General features: G+C 34.0%; 1 protein-coding gene across 3 annotated transcripts; it reads right to left on the reverse strand.

Moving 5' to 3' along the window:
* Positions 1–11,271: 11,271 nt before the first annotated feature.
* LOC146138958 (uncharacterized) lies at positions 11,272–14,031 on the reverse strand. 3 transcript variants are annotated; one of them, XM_083394172.1, is made up of 5 exons: positions 13,958–14,031; positions 13,515–13,742; positions 12,924–12,998; positions 12,698–12,791; positions 11,272–12,396 (listed from the first exon to the last, which is right to left on the reverse strand). In XM_083394172.1, exons 1-5 carry the CDS (start codon positions 13,995–13,997, stop codon positions 12,189–12,191), a joined length of 645 nt encoding a protein of 214 aa, XP_083250298.1. In that variant the 5' UTR covers positions 13,998–14,031; the 3' UTR covers positions 11,272–12,188. The 3 variants fall into 3 exon arrangements, with proteins under 3 accessions (XP_083250298.1, XP_083250296.1, XP_083250297.1); XM_083394170.1 differs by having other exon boundaries at positions 12,924–13,244; XM_083394171.1 differs by having other exon boundaries at positions 12,924–13,244; positions 13,515–13,739; positions 13,958–14,025.
* Between the last annotated feature and the right edge of the window lie 7,855 nt (positions 14,032–21,886).

Genomic DNA, 21,886 nt, shown 5'->3' on the forward strand with positions numbered 1-21,886 from the left:
AGATAAATAAGCAACAAAAACCTTAGTGGGAACAAAAATATTCACGTGTTTAGTGGATATAAATGCATAGGAAAACTAGAAGAACAACACAATGGGAAGTAGTATTGGTGCGCAATCTAATTTTTAAACAGATACAATTTCACTGAAAAAAAACTCTTCTATGCAATTTATTTTTAATTTTTAATGAAGAAAAATAAGGAAAAAATAATTAGGCAATATTAGCAGTAAACTCCAGATTTTCGTTTGTCAAAACAAGTGGCCTCCAAGCACAAACATTGAAATTTGTTTCATAAAAGCATTTGGCAACCCTTTATTTAGTGTCAACCCGTTCAAGCTTTTTAGTTTCTATGCTACAAGTTCGCAACCGTTTTCTCCTGGCGAGAACTCCACCGTGGCTAAGCTGTTGGAATTACCCTGGAGAAAAAGCGGGAACACACCATAAGACAGTGATTCTCAACCGCCGGTCCGCGGACGGTGCTTTCCTGCCGGTCCGCCAAATATAGGTTTAACAATTTTATATCTCAATTACAAAATTCAAGATGTTGGAGGCTTATCCGTCAAATTTAGAACTTCGCCAGCTTCGTAATTAGCAACATTGTGACGTAACTTAGAGTTGATGGTCTACTTTGGACTTCTTGGTTGTGCGTCCAACTGTTTAAGAGTAGGCTACAACTCGTTTAAGTCTTAAACTTTAAGACCAGTTGTATGTAAAAGCTAAGAAGAGTTTTAGTTGCCTACTGTTGCGTAATTACATTTTGGGTTAATTTTGATTTTTGAAGGTCCACCGGTGCCGCACGCAAAATTTATTTTGAAATTTTACCGGTCCGTGAGCTAAAAAGGATGAGAACCACTGCCGTAATACCAGTCTTAAGACCAACGACATAATATCCACGACAGGATAAGATTTAAATCGTCTAAATAAGACCTAAACCTGTCGGAATAAGTCCTACACATTTCATTTAAACAGAATTTTGTAGATTCTAATAAGAATATCAAAGCCCATACAGAAGTAGGTATCATTTTGGACGTTTCGAATAACTCTTTATTGTATGTATGGGCTTTGATATTCTTATTACGACTTACTACAACCTCCAACCATTATGCTCCAAAGTTTGTAGATTCTGTTACGCGCTGCTAGGAGTGGTCGTTATAAAGTGGTATAAGATTGTTTTAAAATCCGATATGAAATTTAGCACCAAAACGTATAAATAAGCTACGCTACATATCCTGTGTAAATTTGCGGCCCAGTGAATAAGATAGATAAATAGATTAATACAAACACACAGCTACGAGAATTATGGTTCGGAGTTCCCAGGGGGCAGCGAAAGACCGTGAGGTACATCGAGTCAGCTGCCCCCTGGTAGTGGTTCTATTCGCATTAAAAAATGTTGTAAGGAAAGAATTTTATATAAACTACATAGGAAGGACAACAAGACGTAAAAACATTACACCTTACTGCATACAAAAAAGAAAACAAATATAAATAGGCAGGACACGTTACTACACTTAGGAACTGCGAAACAAAAATGAAAATCAAAAAAACAAAAAACAAACTAACAATGAAAAAAACAAAACAAACAAAAAAAAAACAGCAACAGTAATTAACAACAACAACAGAGCAACAGCTAAAAAAAAATCAAAGTTTTGAAATGCATCTGGTAAGTTGTTATTTTGAAATTTGTGCACAAATTTTAAAATTTCTAACTTTATTATATGAGTAATTTTTATAATTTTATGTTCATAATACAGAGGTAATAACTTTGTTCTTGGAGGGGATAGCTGCTAATGAGTTGGATCGCGCGATTTTGCAAAACCTCGATATGTTTTAATTTTGTGTATGAATAAGTAAGGCTAGTAGTAGATTTAAAACAGGTCGACCTGGTAAATGTAAAACTTCAAGTCAGATAAGGCTCATATAAAAAAGTTAGCAACTTAGCTACTTTAATTTACCCCTTTTAAAAATAAAAAAATAACGTGATTTCTATGTTTTTATCCAGTTTAAACAGGTAATACGTCACAATACATCCATTGTTGTCTGCTCAGTTTTCGTTTTAAATAAATTAAACGTTAAAATTGCCAAAAAAAACAATAAAGAGGTTTAAGTTGCATAATTTAAGTGGCAACTATGATCAAAAATAGTTGAAATTGAATTTTCAGCAATTAAAGGAACGATTAAACAAATATTCTTTCCTAGCCACTTGTTGTACAACCATGATTTTCGTAGTTAAATATTTCATAAAACTGCTGATTGTCTTTATTTTTGCAAAGCAATGTTCAGGTAAGCAAAGACACTGATCCACATTTAAAACAATACAACCAAATTTTCAACATTTTTTTCCCTTATTTATCTCTTCCTTGAATTTAAATTGTAACAACAGATTACTGTTTAAATAAATGTGATAAGATACTAGACCAGCGCCCAATATTCAATAAAGGTATATACTTTTAAGGTAATAAACTTGTAACTTGTATATAGTTTAGGTATTTTGAAGTATAATTCATCTACTTGTACTTTTAAATGCAGCAAAATGTAGTCCAGCTTTATCAGGGGGTGGTTCAAGTTTGTTGCAACTTTCCAATGATCTTCTGAATGTGCAACAAGCAGAGAACCAATGTTCGTCGTTGGGGGGTCGTTTGGTGATTAATACGGACAAGGAAGTCAATGAAGCACTCACAGAAATGATAATGGGGTTAACTCCCATCGACCTAACCACAGGTTACTATATTTATAGGATAAACTACAAGACTGGTTAAGAAAGGGAAGTATTCTTTAAATTAGGTACAAAAAATCGGATAGCGACCAATCTCTAATATTAAGTGTTTTTATAAAAGTGCAATTTAGCCTTCAAGTGGTAAAACAAATTTTATGGCCTAAAAAATATCTGTTTTTTTTAGTTACAGGCTAATAGTTTAACTACACAAATACTTTTTCATTCAGACCTGCTTATTAAAGTATTTATTGGAGCAAAGTGGTTTTCCAACAAATGGTTGTGGAGTGATGGAATACCAGCAAACTTTATTCCACTTAACTCAGCAATTTGTGCACAAAAAGTGTTGGATTATTCTCCTGAAGGAGTGAACATAAAAAACATGTACTGCAATGAAACAGCTTACTACGCATGTGAAGTAGAATGTGAGAATGCTAACCTATCATTCTGTACTTTCTCCTTCTGGATATAAATGTTTAGCTCTATGATGTTTAAGTGTTACTTTAAGTTTGGTCGTCCATATGTTTGCTTTCCTTATGTGATTACAGACTAGTTCTGCAACTATGTACATTTGTTTTTTATTTTATTTTTTCTGAAAAGTTTTGCGTCAGATTTAAAGATTCAAAAATTAAATTTCATTGTAAGTATTCTTACTGAAGTCCAAGTCATTGCCATAACAGATCAATTGAAAGTTGTAGTAATTTTAAACCTAAAAAATGGATGGACTTATTCCATCTTAAGCAACATTTCACTTGACAACAACTATATTAAAACAGATAAAAAGCAAACTGTTTTACGAAAAAAAATAAGGTAAAAAATGTAAATTTTATCAAAATGTTATCAATTAAAACACTTTATTTCAGTCTAAGGTATTTGCTAAACTGACTCAAATTTAATTCAATTAATACCAATGATTTAAGTTCCAATACTGCAATATATCTACCATTTTAAGTCATTTCTTAGCTTTTATGTTCATTTATGTTTTTTGACATCGATCTAATATTTGCCCACTATTTTTCTATAGTTTCAGCCAGCATCGATACCGGCCCATGCAACGCAACATTTGCACTCATAAGTTGGGAAAGGAACCAGTTTGATAAGTTGTTTGCAGATACGACACAAAACATAACTGTTCAGGTTGGTAAACGAACCTTTCTTTTAAATTATTATAAAACTGTAAATAAAAATAAAAGCGAAGATATCAACACCCTTAAAGAAGAGGTAACATTTTGAATGTTTGGAATAACTCTTTATTGGTTTTCATCAAACCTTCACAAACTGCAACCTGCTTCTGTATCGGCTTTGATATTTTTACTACAACCTTCAAACATTATGATCCAAAATAAAACATTTTTCTAACCTGCTTGGATTTTTTTAGAACATTGAAGTTCAAGCAGAAGCTAAAAATGAATTTTCTGTAAGAACTTTTTTACTTAGTGATGGGCAAGGCTGGCTAAGTGAACTTAAACCACGGACCTACTATAATATAAAGGTAAATATTGTCTATATTAAACAGTGTTGTAATGATTAGGTCAATACCTTGAATTGAGCAACTGTTTTCGAACGACTTGTGAAATCGACTTGGTCTAGCGCAGGGGTGATAAACCTATTTGCTGTCGCGAGCCACTTTGTCAGTTACCGCTGAGCAAGCGTGTCGCACAACTTTTTACTCATACTATAAAACCTGTTAAAATCATAAACAATTGTTCACCAAACGAAACTAATCAAAACCCATGCGAAGCTTACAGCTGAAATTATTTAACGCAATATTGAAATATAACAAATAACAAATAACAAATAAACATTTATCAGCTTTTGATATCGCATCGCAAAGAGTAGAAGCGGGTTAAAGAAACTTTAAGACTGCCGTGGTCTCACCCGTATGCTTCGCGGCCAACACAAAATTATTTCGCGCGGGCCACGTGTTCATCACCTCTTGTCTAGTGTCTAATAACATTGGTTAAATATAGATGTTTTGATGAAATATTTGGTATTACAGTTGGGTTATTTATCTCTAATTTGTTGAATAAAACAATTAATTTGCTGCATATTGCATTTTGTTTTTATTTGAGTTATTGTTCATAATCGATAAATATTTATTTTAATAGAACGTTTTATTTTAATGTCCATGACTTGAAGTTGACTTGCTCTAATAATGACTTGACTAGGACTTGCTTTGGGTAACTGATGACTTGGACTTTTTCCTAAAAGACTTGAATTGGACTTAGACTTTTGAGTCATTTCAAAATGCCTTGTTTACAACACTGATACTAAATTACAAACATATTAAAGCTCTGACATTATGAAATCCAAGATAATTCATAGCATGGTATTTAAAGTTGTCTAATACTTGTGTTGTGCAGGTCCTATACCCTGTCAGCAAATTATCTTGAGATAGTACTTTTGTCAGAATAATGAAAATATATATTTAGACTATTTTAACTGAAAAATATTTAGACTATTTCAAGCAACTATGGCTGAATTACGTCATTTACATCATTTTACCTTATTGTTATTGCTTGTTCAAGTGTACTAGTTACCTCAAAATGTCCCTTTGTTTTAAAAAAGGTACATTTTCATTGAAAAAAATGTTGTTACTGTCATAATGATGAATGTAGAGGCTGTAACAAGCAAATAACATTATTTGGTATCATCTGAAGTCCTGGTACTAGCACTTGGCATCAGGTATCAGCTCTAAACTGACATGACATGGATAATCACACAACAATAACCTTGCTGAAGGCTCGTGGTGTGATATGATATTTGTGGCTTCTCCTTTTGAGTTTTTTATTCGGCGGTGACATTGTTTCCTAGCTCGCCTCTATAAAACCTTTTTCCAAAAATGTTTTAAATTGGTATTGGAAGGAAATACAAAAGTTGTAGCCATACACTAGAAACACTTTATCACAAAGGTGATGGCCAAGTTCACAGGATGTAACGACTTCACAGTACAAACCAGCTTAAACCTTACAACAGGAGTAGGCATCCCAGAAGACACAACCAACGCAATTGTAAGCATAAGTTCCCCTTGTACTGTACAACTTACTTCAAATCAAGTGGAAGGATTCTCATACAAGGCAAGCAATATAAGGAATTGTCACAACAGGAGCTTTCCGAGGGGCAACCGGTAACATTTTTATCAGTTAGGCCAGTGCTTTTCAATCCGTGGGATGGTGCACACTTGTGCAGATTGAAAATGGTGCAAATTATCATTTTTCATTATGTATAATACAGTAACCATTAAGCTGGTGCGCCCAATTATGCGTTACAGTAATTTAGTCTCTCGATGGTTCATTGCAGATTAAGCTATCTGTTTTATATCGGTATTTCACAAAAAGGGAAAACTAAAGGTTGCAAACTTACTGTGCTTGTTTCGTGCGGTTGAAAACTTTCTGAAATAAAAAAGTGCAAACGGTTCTTTTAAATGTTGATGCCTTTGAAGGTTCGCCGCATACATAATGTGTGTGTGTCGTTATCATTGGGCAGTACAACTTCTGAAGGGCCGAATCTCGGTTGTACACACTTGTGTATGAATGTGTTTGTGATTGTAATGTTAACAAATTATTATTCAAACTGTTCAATGCTGCATAATTCTGTATGGCTTTCGAAACTTATTTTTGAGAAATCGTCTTCCCATTTATGTTAACATTTTTGTCTTTTAAAATTTGGTTTTAGTTCCGTTAGGCAAATATCAGTGGAGTTGGTAAAAAGTTTTTTTTTTGTTTTTTTTACTTTTTATGTATTTTCATATTTAACTTCACTGCTGTTAATTCAGTAAAACCTCAACAAAAATTCAAAAGAATAAAATGTTAAAAGTTACTAGAAGACAAACTTTTTCACAGAATGAGTTTCAAAGGCCATACAGAAGAAAGTATCATTTTGAAAGTGGCTAAAATTTAAAATATTAGTGTTTGATAATCCTATTCTACTGGTAAACAGGAAGTAATTTGCAATACAATATATAAACGCTTGTTCAGCTGATAGCCACTAGTGAGAGTGCTACGACAAGTGGAACACGCGAAGGGGTTAGCACCTTGTCAAGTCTTCAAGTAGACACAAGCGCACATGAAAAGGGGAGCTTCATTAACATCACGGTAAGGAATTACAGTAACCAACATATGATATTCTGTAAATTTTGCACTTAAAATCAAGTATGCCGATTTCGCTAACTACTGCCCAACACCCCAGAATTCTGTCAGAAAGTTCATTTAAAAAAACCTTAAAAAAATACTGAAGATTTATAACCAACCTGGCAAAATACTTATAATTTGTAAAACCTTGCTGACTGATTTTATTTCAAAGTGGAGTGCTTCTTAAACCTAATTTTACCTCTTTTTAGTTTTTGTTAATCAAACAAACTTTTCAAAATAATTAATTGACTTTACGGTTTTGAGATTACAAATATTTACTGCCAATTTTTTAATTCCAGCTGCAAGTTTTTTCGTGCGAAGGCCAAAGCAACCCTATACAGGTCAAAGGTCAATGTACGCATTCCCTGGTAATCATGACAACAACAGAAACAAACAGCACAGCAACAACTGTAGAAACAACACCAGGTAAAATATGTAAGCTTTGCGTAAAACAGTGTTTCTTAACTTTTTTGTGCCCAATTTCATGGATTCTTTAACAATTTGTGCTGCTCTGCTGAAATATTGAAGAAATATGTCCTAGAAAGGTCTCTGAAGTTCTATTGAAATCCACAATCTTTAGTTAAACTGCCTAATTATTAAAATAATGTTTGCCTGTGGTCCTTGTAGACCGCTCTATTTGCGCCAGTTAAGCAACGTTAACCCGGTAAAGGTTTAAGTAAAATTCCGGTTTTAATCACCTTTTTCAAAGTATGTTTAGAAAACCTTTGTCAAAACTGAAGATTAATTTGGCTATTAAATAACCATTTTAGAAAACAATTTGAAAGCCCATGCATAAGTAGTAAGCGTTGTTAAATAAAGACTTGTTTAAAATATTTAAAAATGCTACCAACTTCTTTATGAGCGTTGATATTCATTCTATGTCTAACTACAACCTCCAGCCATTGTGCTCCGCACCGTCTTGATTTTCTACCATTACCTTATGTTTTTTAACCTATATTGCTTCCATTATTAACTAATGGCTTGATATTCCACAGCTAACGGCACAGGTGATGCAAATCTCACCGACATCAACATTCAAAGTGGGGAGGATGAAATTGACATAATAGAGATTCCAAACGGCACAAACAATGACAAATATGGTAAGCAAATTATCTGCCGTATCTCCAGGGTGTTTAAGGTTTTGCTTGGGTGACCAGTGAGAAATTAAATCGCAGTTATTTTGCAGTGTATAATGACTTCAACGACTTGACTTAAGTCACTGTTTTCAAATTACTTGACTTGATCAAAGTCTTTTGGGACACATGACTTTGATTGAAATCAAATCTTTTTATTAGGTATCTTTTTATAAAATTGTGCTGTTAATCCTAATTTTTGCACATTAGCTTGCCATATGTTGTGTTTTGCTTATTTTTTAGTTCAGTTATTTCTCATTATCGTAATTATTTACAACACTGCTATTTCGTCCAAAACCAACTGCTAATTCTCTGTGTTAGAATAAGGTTGTATTTTAAACAGTTGGGACAAATTTGAGAAACCCATTTCGCCTTTAAACATCAAAAATGTGATGCAGAGTGTTACCTGTTTTGTGTTAAATTAACCAAGATTTAATTTGAAATTTACTCAGTAGTGATATATATGAGAGGAAAAGTTTTTAATAGGTTCTATTATTTGTTGTAAAACTAAATTTATTATTTTTCCACAAGCGCTTATTTTACTGAATTTTTGTTTCAGTATTATTTGCGATAATCGGAGGGGCTGGAGGTGTGGTTCTTCTGCTTGGAGGAGTGGCAGCACTTCTATGTTACAGGTGATTACTAGATAGTTAGGCTATTCAATGTAAACTCCATCATGTTCAAAGTAAATAGCATATCTTTAATTTACTGCATACTGACTACCTCCAAGAATAGTAAAATATGCGCTATTAATGAAAGGATCATCTAAGAAAATGATTTAAAAAAAAAAATATATATATATATATATGTATTGGTTTTTGCTTTTTATTTCAGGACAAAAAGACCCAGCAATGCTAGAAAAACTTCTAGAGGTTGTATTGTTATGTTTAAATATTGTCAATAATATACTAGTAGGAAGTTTTTTTTACTTCACTTTATTCATAAGTAGCAAAATCCCATACTTGACATTTATTGCGATATCTGGTATTTTTTGACGAAAATTATCATGATTTGATCCATGACCAAATGACGTCATTATTTTTGTTTAATGTTCAAGAAACCAAAATAGATGAAATTTAACTTTTCAAGGGTAATATATTCAAGTTATTTGGCCAACATTTGGTTTAGTGATTAATCTTTATTGTTAACCCATAATGTTTACTTTTAAGTTCAAAACTCCACATTAGTTTGCAAAATATGGTTGTAATGCACAAACTAATTTGGTACTGGTGCAAACTATTATTGGACGAGCGCCGATATTATCACTTGGCATCGGTATCTGATCCAATCCGGTATTATCAGACATCCCTAATCTTAATGTTATGTTTTAAGGAAAGCAACCAACTGACATACAAGGCCTAGAATCAGCTGAAGAGAGAATGCAAGCAGATGCAAAAAAGGTCAGGTTTTAATTGATATGAAAAAAATGCATCTTTATGCCAAAGGTGTTAGCTTGTAAAATAAATGTAAATTGAATTTTATTGTCACCACCATATGATTTTAATTTATATATTAGTAATTTTCACCCTTAAGTTTTTAACTGTAATGTCTCTCTGTTGTAATACACAGTTAAGTTTGACAGAATAAAAATAAAATCATGCTCATTTACAGACTAAAGAAAAAGGTTCGCGGAAAGTAAAAGCTGACAAGCAATCAAAGAATCCAGACAAAACCCCAAAGCATCCTGACAAAAAATCACAAAGTCGCAAAGATCCAAGAAACCCTGATGAAAAATCAAGAAAAAAAGACAGGCCATCGCGAAGTCCCAAATCGTGACAAAAATAAACAATATTCTTCCTGACATTTCCACTGTGAGAAAATTTCTGTTTTCTATACAATTTTTGTGATTTTTAAATGCGAGATTTCGATCCACCGAAAAAATAAACATCTCCTGTTTAAATTAATTCTAAATGTGTTTCCAAAATAGACATTCAAAAACACTTAGTTTGACACACATGGTGAAAAAAACAGCTAACCTGTGTTGAGGTTGGATTCACAAGTTTGGTTATAGCGCAGCTCTACTGATTGAGCTATGCAGAAATGACAATGTCCGATAATTTACTTTTCATTGAAATACTCCAACCTGATAGTTTAGGTAAAAACTACTGCCAAATCAAATACAATCAAATATTGTTGCTTTTATACTCAAACAAGCAAAATAGATTAAGTTAAACTGTACAAAGCTAGTTCTTCCAAAATAATATTAGGCCCTACGTTGCTCTAATGACAAGAAGTTTATTTAACTTACTGTAGTTTGTTAAACTTACTGTCAAGTTTAAAATCACTTCGATTCGTCAAAAATTATGGCTGCAATCAGTTCAATTTAGTTTCGGATTGGCAATCATAACACCCTGGTATCAGATGAGTGGATAGTATCATCTACACTCTACAGGAAGGGTTCCTAAACTGGGGTCCATGTCCATGAACCCCTTGAGGGTCCGTGAACTAATTTTGGGCTAATTCAAATTGAATAGTTAATGTAGATTTAAGAAGTAATCAATTTTACATAAAAATAGTTTAATGTAGAATAAAACGTTTTACAACTGAATGTATTTGACTCCATTTTGGTTAAATCATCAGCATATTTCTTAAAGTCTATTTAATTGTGAGTCATTTTTGAAAATTTCTCGCCTCCCAGGGTCGACGCGAAGCAAAAGGAAAATTAGAGAGGGGTCCACGGTAAAAAAAGTTCAAGAACCCGTGCTCTACAGCTATGATTTAATCCAATATATCAGACACCTTTACCTATAAAGCAGGTTGATGGCCAACCATAGGCTCATTGCCTGCTGCATAATGTTCCTACATGGAACTTGATATTAAATCAGGATCTTGCATTAAGCAATTGTGGATATACTTTCAACCAGGGCTTAGTCACACGCTTGTAGACTACTTTTACAAAACCTAGATGATTTATATACAAAACCTTAACGTAAACAGTTTTAATTAATGGTAGGCTACATATAATTATTTGCCCTGCTTTTAAATTTGTGCTATGTTGAATTAGTTTATTCTAACTACAACACACCTATACATCACCAACAAGAAAATATACAGTTAAATTAACGTCACTAGTACATTTGGAACAATCCTAGATTTCATTACACAAACTGACGGCAAATTTTCTTCATTTTTAATGAGCAATATAGAAAAATGCCAAATTACCAAATGGTTTCAAATTACAAAAGTACCAAATGACCTTGAAAGATTTCAGCAACTAGCTAAAATCACACATTTTTTTTTAATTCTGACATTAGAACCACTAAACAACTTTAAAAGTCACACAGTATTTTGGGTAAAATGACTTGTTTAAAACACTGTTAATACCTTTTTAAGAAATAGCAGGTTAAGACCCAGCTCATTTTCAAAAAACGGCGAAAGATATAGCATTAAATACATCTGTTAAACTGATAAAGTTGCTAAGCTTGTTTTATTCTGAGCAATATTTAAGGCAAATACAAAAAATGAGACATAAAGCATTATTTACAACTTATCTAAATGCACTAAAATTGAGTTAAATAAGCTAATTTTACTGAAATACAAGTTTTGTTCCTAAATACGAGTTGTTTTTTAATTTATATGGATTCTGGGCTGTTTGTCCCTTCTCAACATTTTTTGCACACTTTTTTAATAGAAGAAAAAAAGGAGATATTTAAAGTCATAACCAAAACCACAAATTCCAGTTTAACTGGCGAATACCTTAAATGGCATAGGCTAGTGCTCTCAAAAGATTTCTCCGTGGTCCCCAGGGGCTATGGGGAGCACAGTTTGAAACCCCCAGACTACCTAACAAAAATAATCCATACAACTTTACTTCAAAACGTGTGAGTATAAGAGGCCAATGCTAAAAAGCGGGAAATAAATTGATGGTCGATATGTTATGTCTGCAATTTCATTCAATGACAAATATTACTCAATTGTTCTAACATCACATGAAATCTAAGATACTTTATCTAATTCGAAGTTATAAACATAGAAGCGTTATTGATAAAAGCATAATGTCATACGAAAATATAACTGGTGGCGAAATTGTAGCACATGTTGTTGTTGTCTGTACGATTAAATAAGTAATTTCGCAACACCATTCAGCTTATGAATCATACTGTGTTTAAATTAAATGACATTGCGTTGCTTATTAGCTCATATTTAAAAAGACTTATTGTTGATAAGTAAGACTATAGTGCTAGTATCAGACATCCTTGGTTGTAAAAAAATCGTTTTTATATCACAGCACTGGTTGTTCCGTAGAGTACATTGTCCACCATTTGTCTGGTCGGTTTGTCGACAACTGAGTAATGAGGCGATGCTTCGTCCATGGAGTAAACATTCCCATTAGGTCCGCCCCGAACAAACATCTCCTCAGGCCCAACGTCGTTGCCTTCATTTGTGTTGTTGGGGTTTGGTTGATCCAGCTTATCTCGCAAGTTCCTAAAGATTAGGAACACAATTATTTGAACTGTCATTTATCTTTTCTTTGTCTGTGTTCTGCAAAGGCAATTTTGCCTATTTTATTGACTTGTTTTCAGGAAAAATAAGATTAATTTTGAATCAGGCGGCCGTAAAAGCTTAAACAGCATGAATGATAGAAGAAATATATTTTAAACAAGAAAAACTAAAAAAGTGTTTCAGCAACATTTAGTAATTATCATAAGATGTAAAGCAGAAAAGGTGTAGCTGTTTGCATTTCAATATTAATAAGATTATGTGTTTAACGTATCTTTTCACTCACTTGTATTTAAACGCTGCAAACACTAGAAGAAAAATTGCAATGACGAGCAGAAACGCAAGGACTATAATGGATGCCATAAACCCCGAGCTACCACCTGGAAAGAACATTTAAACTTAGGCTTAACAAGACATTGTTAAAACTTACAATCTAATGTGAAATCGATTTACTAACAGGTCGAACCGCATTTAATGATATGTTATGTTTCTAACTTATACACATAGCCTACCAACTGTTTCGACGCTTTTTGGTGACGTTTTGGGTAGTTCCGTTGTAGTTAGAAATATCTTGTTGTTGTAGCATTCTTGGAATATGAAAAATATGTGTATCACTTTAAATGGTTTAGTTGCACTTAAGTTAAACGCCGTAATATTGGTAGTCATCTGTGGAGGCCAGGTGAGGGCCACACTGCTTTTATTCTGGCACAACTCTGGATAGGTTGTGGCTTGACATGTGGTTTCACCATCCTTGTTACTCTTAACATAACTTCCGCACCACGTCGGTTGGCCATTCCTATATCGGTGTCTTGTTTGTGGCGTGAGTGGTACGCCTGCCAGAATAGTTCAATATACTAGATTATTGTAGAAGCGAAATATCTGTACAAATAGCTTTTTGGTTAAAAGCGCTTCATTACAGCAAACTAATCTACACATATCTCTTGATGCAATGACTCTCAATAACATAGTTTTACCTATGTTTTAATTAAACATCGTAATAAGTAGACTGCAGTCGCAATGTTTACAAAATGTATTTTAGTTTAAGGGTTACAAACGTATTTTTTACCTTACTATCAGGGGTTACAATATGTCATTCAACTTACCATCAGGTGCTCTAAATGAATGCACTGTAGCGTCTCCAATAAACTCAATCAATTGTATGGAAAATACAACGTCACTTCTCGTGGTGTTGAATCTCCAGGTACAAGCTTCGTTGTTAATCGGATCGGCAGAAATTCTGGGCGATTTGTAGTAGAACGACCCGTAGTGGATTTGGTTACTAAATCCTGACGGGCATCTTGCAATTACCTCATGAGAAATAAATCCAACTGCTGCAAACATATTTTTTTTACGTTTCGAAATGGCAATTCTACTGACTGAATATTAGAACAACAGAATGGCTAGATTACAGTTGTTATATACGCATTGTGTATGGATCTTTCAAATTATAAATGCTTTTAAATTGCCCTGGACATACAGGTAATTTGTACTGACTTATCTTGAATTGTTGATCGTGTTTAAGGTTGCAGTAAACCTATATACTTACCTCCAAACAGAATTGTAAAATACATTGAAAAGTTTGCCATATCACTCTACTCTCAACAAGACCCCTCACAGTCTGTAATGAACAAAAATATAAAATATAAAACTTCTGCACAGCAAACCTGATCAGTAGAAAAATGCACATTAAGTGAGTAGCAACAATTTGCCAACCAGTCTATGCTGTAGTTACTTCGCTTAAATTGCTTGAGTAAACAACAGACAATCTATTTCCAGTGTTTAAAAGCGGAAAGAGGAACGTGGGTGCGATTCCTACAGTGGCGTAAGTCAATTTGGAATAAAACCAAGTATATCGATTAGTTGCATACCTCTAACTACTACTTAATTGCAAATGTCTTCATGACACTTTCCTCCGAAGTCCGAACGACAGCCTATAGTTTTTATTAATATATTAAACTTTGTGTTACACTCTGCCTTAAAAGCAAATTTTCTTGGTTGAAATGGCTCAAGGAAACAGCGTAGTAGATGTAGCATACCAATTGTAAGTTTGTTGTGCTTTGCTAAAGAGTTAAACGTATGTTTCGTGATATTTAAAGGTTTACCTGAAGCCTTGTATTTAATGTATTTAATGGAACATCTTTGAACATCTCCCAAAAGTTAAGCATGATAGTTTTTTTTTTGATATACGTTGAATAAATCTGAATTTGTAAAAAACATTGAATATTTATTTGTTTAAAGCTTAATAGTTTGTATTTGTGAAAATTATAGCAAAACATTTATTTCATTTCTTTTGGTCTACTGTAAACTTGTATTTTTTATATGTGAGATGTTTTCTTTTTCTGCGCTTTATTAATTCGGTTACTGCTTTACTGACGGAAAGGATTAATATAATAATTGTCACTCTGTGTCGCTAAAGACAAATTAATTTAGCTTCACATTTTGCCTTTTGAAAATAGTTAATATGTCTGGAAAGTCTATACTTGTGCCGAATAATTCGGACTTGTTAAAAGAATTTAATTAAAATTACAGCAAACAAATGTTATGCAAATGAATCGCATTGGTTATATTGTATGTTTTTTGAATGAAAATATTCTGATGGGTCACATGCGTTTCTTTAAGATACAAACGTTGCACTAATATTGCTTGGCGTTGCCAACTAAAACGATTCGTTTCTTAGTTAAACTTGTCATAGAAAGCTAAACTATTGTAAAATGTAACTTTTTAAACAAAAGTATTTATTTGTAAAAGCAAAAGGATAGAAGTTCAGTCAAGCGTAGCCGGCAAAGTCACGCATGATCGCTTCCCCTTAGACCCTTACTTAAGCCAATTATTTGATCTTAATAAAAGTTAACTTTGCAGATAACTTGATATTTATGCAAGTGTTTGGATTAAAGTTTTAACCGCAGGGTTTAAATATTTTGGAATTTATTCTTTTTTAGCCCTGTGTTATACGCTAATGTACCTAAACCAGTGTTTCTTAACAGGCGCGACCCAAAATTCTGTGGCTGTTTAAATTTGTTAGGTCGTAGACTGCAGTACTTTTATATGGTAAGATTTATTGAGACGCTGAGAAACACCGACCTAAACTTACTGGAAAAAAGTTATTTTGGTCTAAGGACGATATAACTTAACTTAACGGTGGCTAAACTGCGAAGCTGAAATTGCTTAATAGTTTTAGTCGGTTTGTTTGGAGAACAACAACTTATATTTACTCTGTACCACAAATAATGAAACGCTTATGTGTTTGCGTCTTGACCCTAACTACAGTACTTATTTATTATTGCCTATGATGTTTAGGTTTTTTAAACCTGGTCATTAAAATTAGGTGGAAATCAGGTGGCACCATTGGATTGGAAATTGCATCGACTTTATTAATCCTAAATTTCTAGCAATACAATTGCCTGTAAATGCTTACATTAATAAAGGAAGCGAGAATAAAATATAACGACAAAATCAAGAAAAAGAGCAAACTGACAACCTAGGCAAGAGAGGGGAAAGTGACATTTAAGCCAGACTTAATGTTCACAGCTCGTGGTTTGAAGCGGATTAGTTGTGATCAGGCGTCACTTGCTTTAAACCGAGCGAATCGCACCAAATAAGGGCATACAGGAAGCTAGCTTTGGCCGAGGTGGATTACAAGTTTGTTTTTGTGTTTCTTCACAACTTGAACTTAACTTAACCGGGACGATTAAGCGGGCGTAACAGCTTACAAGTGTATTCGGTTTTTTGCACTTTTTCCATATATTTTTTAAGCGCTGTGATGCGTTTCTCAATTACAACCTTTTAAATTTTTTCAACCTTGGTATGATATGATTTTAATCGAAACATCAAAAAACTACGAAAATCGACGAAATCAAAACGTTATGCAATATTCCTAGGAGAAAGCCAAAGCCTGTTAGGTTTACCAACCTGGTGTTGATTTTTTTACGTAAATACGATGTTGTGACGAAAGGGAAATATTTTAAAGTGTTAACTGCTTTTCTGTGCATAGTATTTTTCTACGTGGTGGTAAAATGTGTAGAATGGGGCTACATAGTCTTAATACGTATTAAGCTTTGGTTGTGTTAAATTTCATTATTGTTTTTTTTTTCAATTTTGCAAAAATGCTGTTTGTTGTCGCAAATGTATAAGGTCTAAAAATATAAGTTCTAAATAAATTCGAAATACAATGTTTAAAAATCAAAAGTTTGCTTTTACTTGAAGAGGTACAGCTCCCTTTTAAACAGTTTGTTACCCAAAATAGCAACTTAACACACGAGCTTCCTACAAAGTAGAACCCACAAGTTCATTTTGCCGCCAAAGTGCGAGCTGTGTGTTACGTCACAGTGCTAATGTTTGAATGTCGCTGGTTTGGTTTGAACAGGAAGCGAGCGACATTCAGCAAAATGCTTGAGCCTTTTCAAAGAAGCAAGTCGTTTCCGAAAGGCAAACTTCAATGCAAGGGAATGTCAGTTTGCAAAGCGTTTGACATTTTAGTAAGATACCAAGAATTTACTGAAAGGCTGTGAAATTTAAAGACTGGGTGATTGACTAATGACTATGTTAGCTTTTTAACTTAGCCTTATGGGAGATGTGTTATTAAGCCCCATTGAGTATTCTACATCAAACTCTATAGGAAAAACATAGAAAAAGTGTTTTTTTCATAGGAAAACACTACAGATTAAAATACCTAAGCGATTGGATAAATAAGCCTGCTAGCTTTTTGCTTGGCTTTGCCCTGGTGTGGTAATATGACTGCTTAAGTAAAGTAACAACAAATTTACCAGTAAAATGTACTGCTGAAAGAGTCAGGTAGTTGATGAACGTCTCTGTTTAATTTTTAACTTGGCGTAAAGTAATGGACACATTTTTCAAACTGAAAGACGCCCTAGTTGAAAAAATACGTAAATACGTAATGAAAAAGGCACCTGTTAGCTTTCAGTTATTGTATCTCTATATGTATTCAGGCACAACCTACAAAAAGTTACAGATTGTACGATTTAGGTAATATAAATGAAATTGTTTCGTGACTATTGCAATATTATATCCAAGCCTTATTTAAAGGTATAGTGCTGTGGTGAAGCAGGTAATTGAGTCATACGAGACTTGGCAGTCGTTTAGCTTCGCTTGGGTACAAGTGCGGTATTGGTTCAACAGGTAAATAAAGCAGCGACCCCAAAATAGCCAGGCTTTCGCTTTGTAGCCTCATATTTCAGCAGCCCTTGAGTCATAACAGAAACAGCTCGTTGAAGTTGTCATCGATTTCACGCCAATATCGATTTCTAATATTTGTTTTCGTGTGGGCGCTTGATTCGATTAGGAGCTCCTGTCTATTTTAGTGGCATATTGAGAGCGGAGGTAAATAGCGAGCTATCGTTCCAAATGGTGGGCGTATGCACTGTTACATGTATGTGGCTGTGGATAACCCTGTTTGAAACAAATTACAGGTTTTTGTGAAACTTCCAAGTTGCTGCAAGTGTGTAGAAGTTGGATCGTTATTTATTTGCCGAGATAAATAATAATGTAAATAAATAAATTTTAGTATGAAATCAGGTAATGCTAATAATATGTTAAGTGTTCAGCTATATTTACTTTGAGGTGCCCGAAATTCTGCAACATGTTAATTACTCTGATTACTTTGTTAGTAACAAAGTGTTAGTTGTTACCCTTAAATTAACTTGTGTTGCAAAAAACACAACTGTGTAATTTTCCGGAAATCCTAAGTATATAGACATGTTTAAAGTGTATATAACTTAAAATTTAAAGTATATTTTTCCTGTTTAAGCCTTTCGTTATGTTTATTATTTTGTCGTGTTAGAGAAAATATATAACTGTTTGTTTGCCTTAAATATTGTTAGTCGAACATAGAGAGAAAGGTCAATATTACAACAAATTTCTTATCTAGGTACTTAACCCACCGGGATTACGGGATAACAATTAAGAATTAAATTGGCCTAATTTTGAAGCTAATCTGAGTTTTAAAGAAAAAATGTAGAGACACAAGAAATGTTGTTATTTTTTGTTTAGCTATATATTAAAGCAGTGTTTAGAAACATCGTGAGTTATTTCGTAACACCAGCTAGATACTTCGTTAATCGCTTTTCTCCTTTAAACATATTAAAACACAAATAGCAGATTATTGTATTCAACAAAACTTCATTTATTTGCCTTTTGGTTTGCCCGTCTGCTCAATGAAGTCTACTTGTGACGCAATATAGTTGATCATTATTAGCTCATTCCCGGCCAAATGTGTTCAATTGTTACCGATCTTATGACATCACAATTCAATTTGTGGGTAAACAGTAGCACCTGTGTAGCCCATTGTTATTTTGACGCCAAGTCGATTGTTTCACTTCCATTAAAATTCGCCATTTAGGATAAACGCAAACACGCGACGCAACGCGTAATTTGACGTCATTTCTTTTGAAACTATGACGTCATACGGCGTACGTACGATATGACGTAACAAAACGTGCGTTGTTTGAAAGTAAGCGATGATCTTTTGCTCTTGGAATGCAGCAAAAAAAACGCGCGAATCGATGTCGTAAATTCCCGAACAAACAAAACGTCACAAAGGTTAGGATGGACGTTATCGAACATCATCCATTGTTGACTCAACAAACACTAAAACTTGCCGCTGTCCGCTGCGTTGGCATGGCGATAGAATGGCGACGCGGTTAAAAGTCGTTGACGCGTGGCGACGCCTATGTGACGTCACAGAGACGTACTATCGGCGGATATTGTCGAGTGGATATTTGGCGGTTGTGAGTTTTTATGAGATGTCTGGCTTGTTGCTGTTGGAAGTCTGAGCTTAGGAGATAGTATTGGAGATTACTGCGCGGTATTTGTAGCACTTTTGCCTTTAACATAGGTATTTGGTAGTTTCCAATTAAATAAAGCTGTGTTTAATTTTGGGTATTTTTAGAAATAATTAGGTTCTAAACTGATTTGTCCATGAAGCTATTTTAAATGTTTTTAGATGTGCAGACAACGTTATATTTCCAGTTTAACATCTGTAGTTGTTATTTTTAAAGTGAAAGTGATTGCAATGTACAAGTCAACTGAATCGAACGGTTTGCTGTCATGGAATACATACGTCACAATGGCTATAGTTCTGCGAATTTTGAATGAAAACAACATTTGATGAGCGACATATTTGGTAAACACCGCGCTTTCTGTGATCTGTGGTAGCGGCATTGTGATGTCATCAAGGCCTTTGTTGTATTTGCTGGGGATGCATTGAAACCTTAGGGTAGAGACGAGTTTACATGGAGTGGAATATGTAGTGACTGTGTTTGCCTGTTTTTTAACCAAACAAGTTAACACTTTTAAGTTGTCATTTGTTAATAGAGTTGAGCGGATTTTTAACTTATAATCGCAAGTTGAGGAAAAATGTCCAACATGTAGCATTTTGACCAAGAAACAATTGCAATAACGGATGCAATTAAAACCCCACAGAGGTTTGCAGTGTACTGTACAGCTAAGGAAAGCATCGGAGGATTAAGATATAGATTGTTTTAAATATTGGTTAATAACGTATCGCTTGATAAAAAAGAGGACAGTTATATAAGACAATTGATTAGTGCATGTAAATTAGAGCGAGTTGTAATTTTAATCCTTTCCTTGAAACACATTTTTTAGTTATTGGCTTTGAAATAACAGCCTAGAAAAACGTGGTAAGAATACCCAAGTCAATACAGAAGTAGGCAGCATGTTGCATGTTTCCCACACCTTTTGCAGAAGTAGGCAGCATTTTATGAACATTTTAAAAACGTTCAAACTGCTATTGATTTCTGTTTGGGCTTTGATATTCTTACAACATCTTACTACAAACTCCAACCATTATACTCCCAAGCCTAGATAAGTATGTTTTAACTATAAATTAAAATGTTTCACAAAAGGTGTGGCCCGTATAGTGTAAGCTGTTTAAACCTTGAGTCATGATGCGTGTCACGTACAAAGCGCGTAACCCGTTCACATAATATGAACAGCAATACACAGGCAGTTAATCGGCTTTTGCGTCGTTAAGCTTAAAAGGTGAGTCGTGATTAACAGGGAGGGGGTTAGGGGGTGCAAAACACCCTTAAACCATTAATTAAGCAGATGTATGGGAATAACTGAACTTGGCGCCGAAAACTGTTTGGTATTGTTAAAGAGATTTTAGCATATTATAGGTTTTAACATAATTGGTCCGTTACTCTCGTTATAAGCAAAGCGAAGGTTAGACATTATTATTAGGAGTTATTAAAATTTGCGCTGGTAGTTTTTTATGCAAAACAATTGTACGGTTTTGTAGTTTCTAGCTGTTAACATACAGAAAAAATAGCTATCTTGTGTTAAATAGTTTTAAACATCCCCTGTATAAGTTGACAATATTGCCTTTGTAGACATCCAAACTAGACTCATTTTCCTAATAATTCACGTTATAAATTGCATCTAAAAGGGGGGAAAATGAAAAATATAGGTGTTCGATAAATTTCCTCTGTAAGTACATAAAAGTAACCTCCGTAGAATCAAACCCCTCCCAGTTAAGGCATAACACACGCCATAACGCTAAGATAGCTACAGGCGATCAACGGGCTATTAAATCGTGTTTTGCGAGCCGTATATCTGCTCTGTGGCCGCTACATGTGTAGTTCTGGTAAACACGATAGCTGTAATCTGAACCTTGATAAGCTTGTAGCAAGCCAGAGGCTCAGTTGGATTGAGAAATGCGATAACTTTATGTGCGCAGGTTCAACATTTAAACTAACTTTAATTAAGTGTGCGTTTGTATATTTGTAACTTGGATGTGTTACTTCATATTTAATTTTAAATCTAATCGATAATTGGTTTTAGTGGCAAATAGCTTGCTTGTAATCCAATCTTTACCGACTTATTTTGGTCATTCTAACAAGGTTAAACGTTGTTTTTTAACTGAGGTGGAAGAATTCATTCAAAATCAAAGTATCGAAAATCCTGTTTTTTTGAGGATTTGCTCGCTAAACGTAGTTAAAAGGATATAAAAAAATAGTTGTTATTTTATGAGCCAAACTTGGGGTTTCCATATAGCAGAGCACTATGTGTATGGCTGTAGTGCAAAGCAATTTTAGCATGTTAATATGTATAAAAAGATGCTTTTTACGAAAGGTTCGATGTTGCGTCAAAACTGAACTGAGTTGACCAGCTTGTTACACGAAATATAATATTTCAGCGCACTTATTTAACTGACGTATCGTGAACGTTTTATGCGTCAATTTTATGTCTGTCACTAAGAGATGTGTACACATGAAACAGTCATTTGCAAAGGTATTTATTTAACGTTCAAAGGGCTTCATTATACTTTAATATTTTATATAAGTGTAAGCGTTTTAAATAATAAACATACTATGCGACTACTACTTGGTTGCTACTCCTAATAATACATGTTTATTTTCTTCACCGTTTCGGCTAAATATGCGCCCTTACCGCTTTGTATCGCCCCCTTACCGCTTTGTATTTTGTTTGTTAGTTATCG

The sequence above is a fragment of the Ascidiella aspersa genome, chromosome 7, assembly GCF_963924565.1.
Source record: "Ascidiella aspersa chromosome 7, kaAscAspe10.2, whole genome shotgun sequence".
Lineage (NCBI taxonomy): Eukaryota > Metazoa > Chordata > Ascidiacea > Phlebobranchia > Ascidiidae > Ascidiella > Ascidiella aspersa.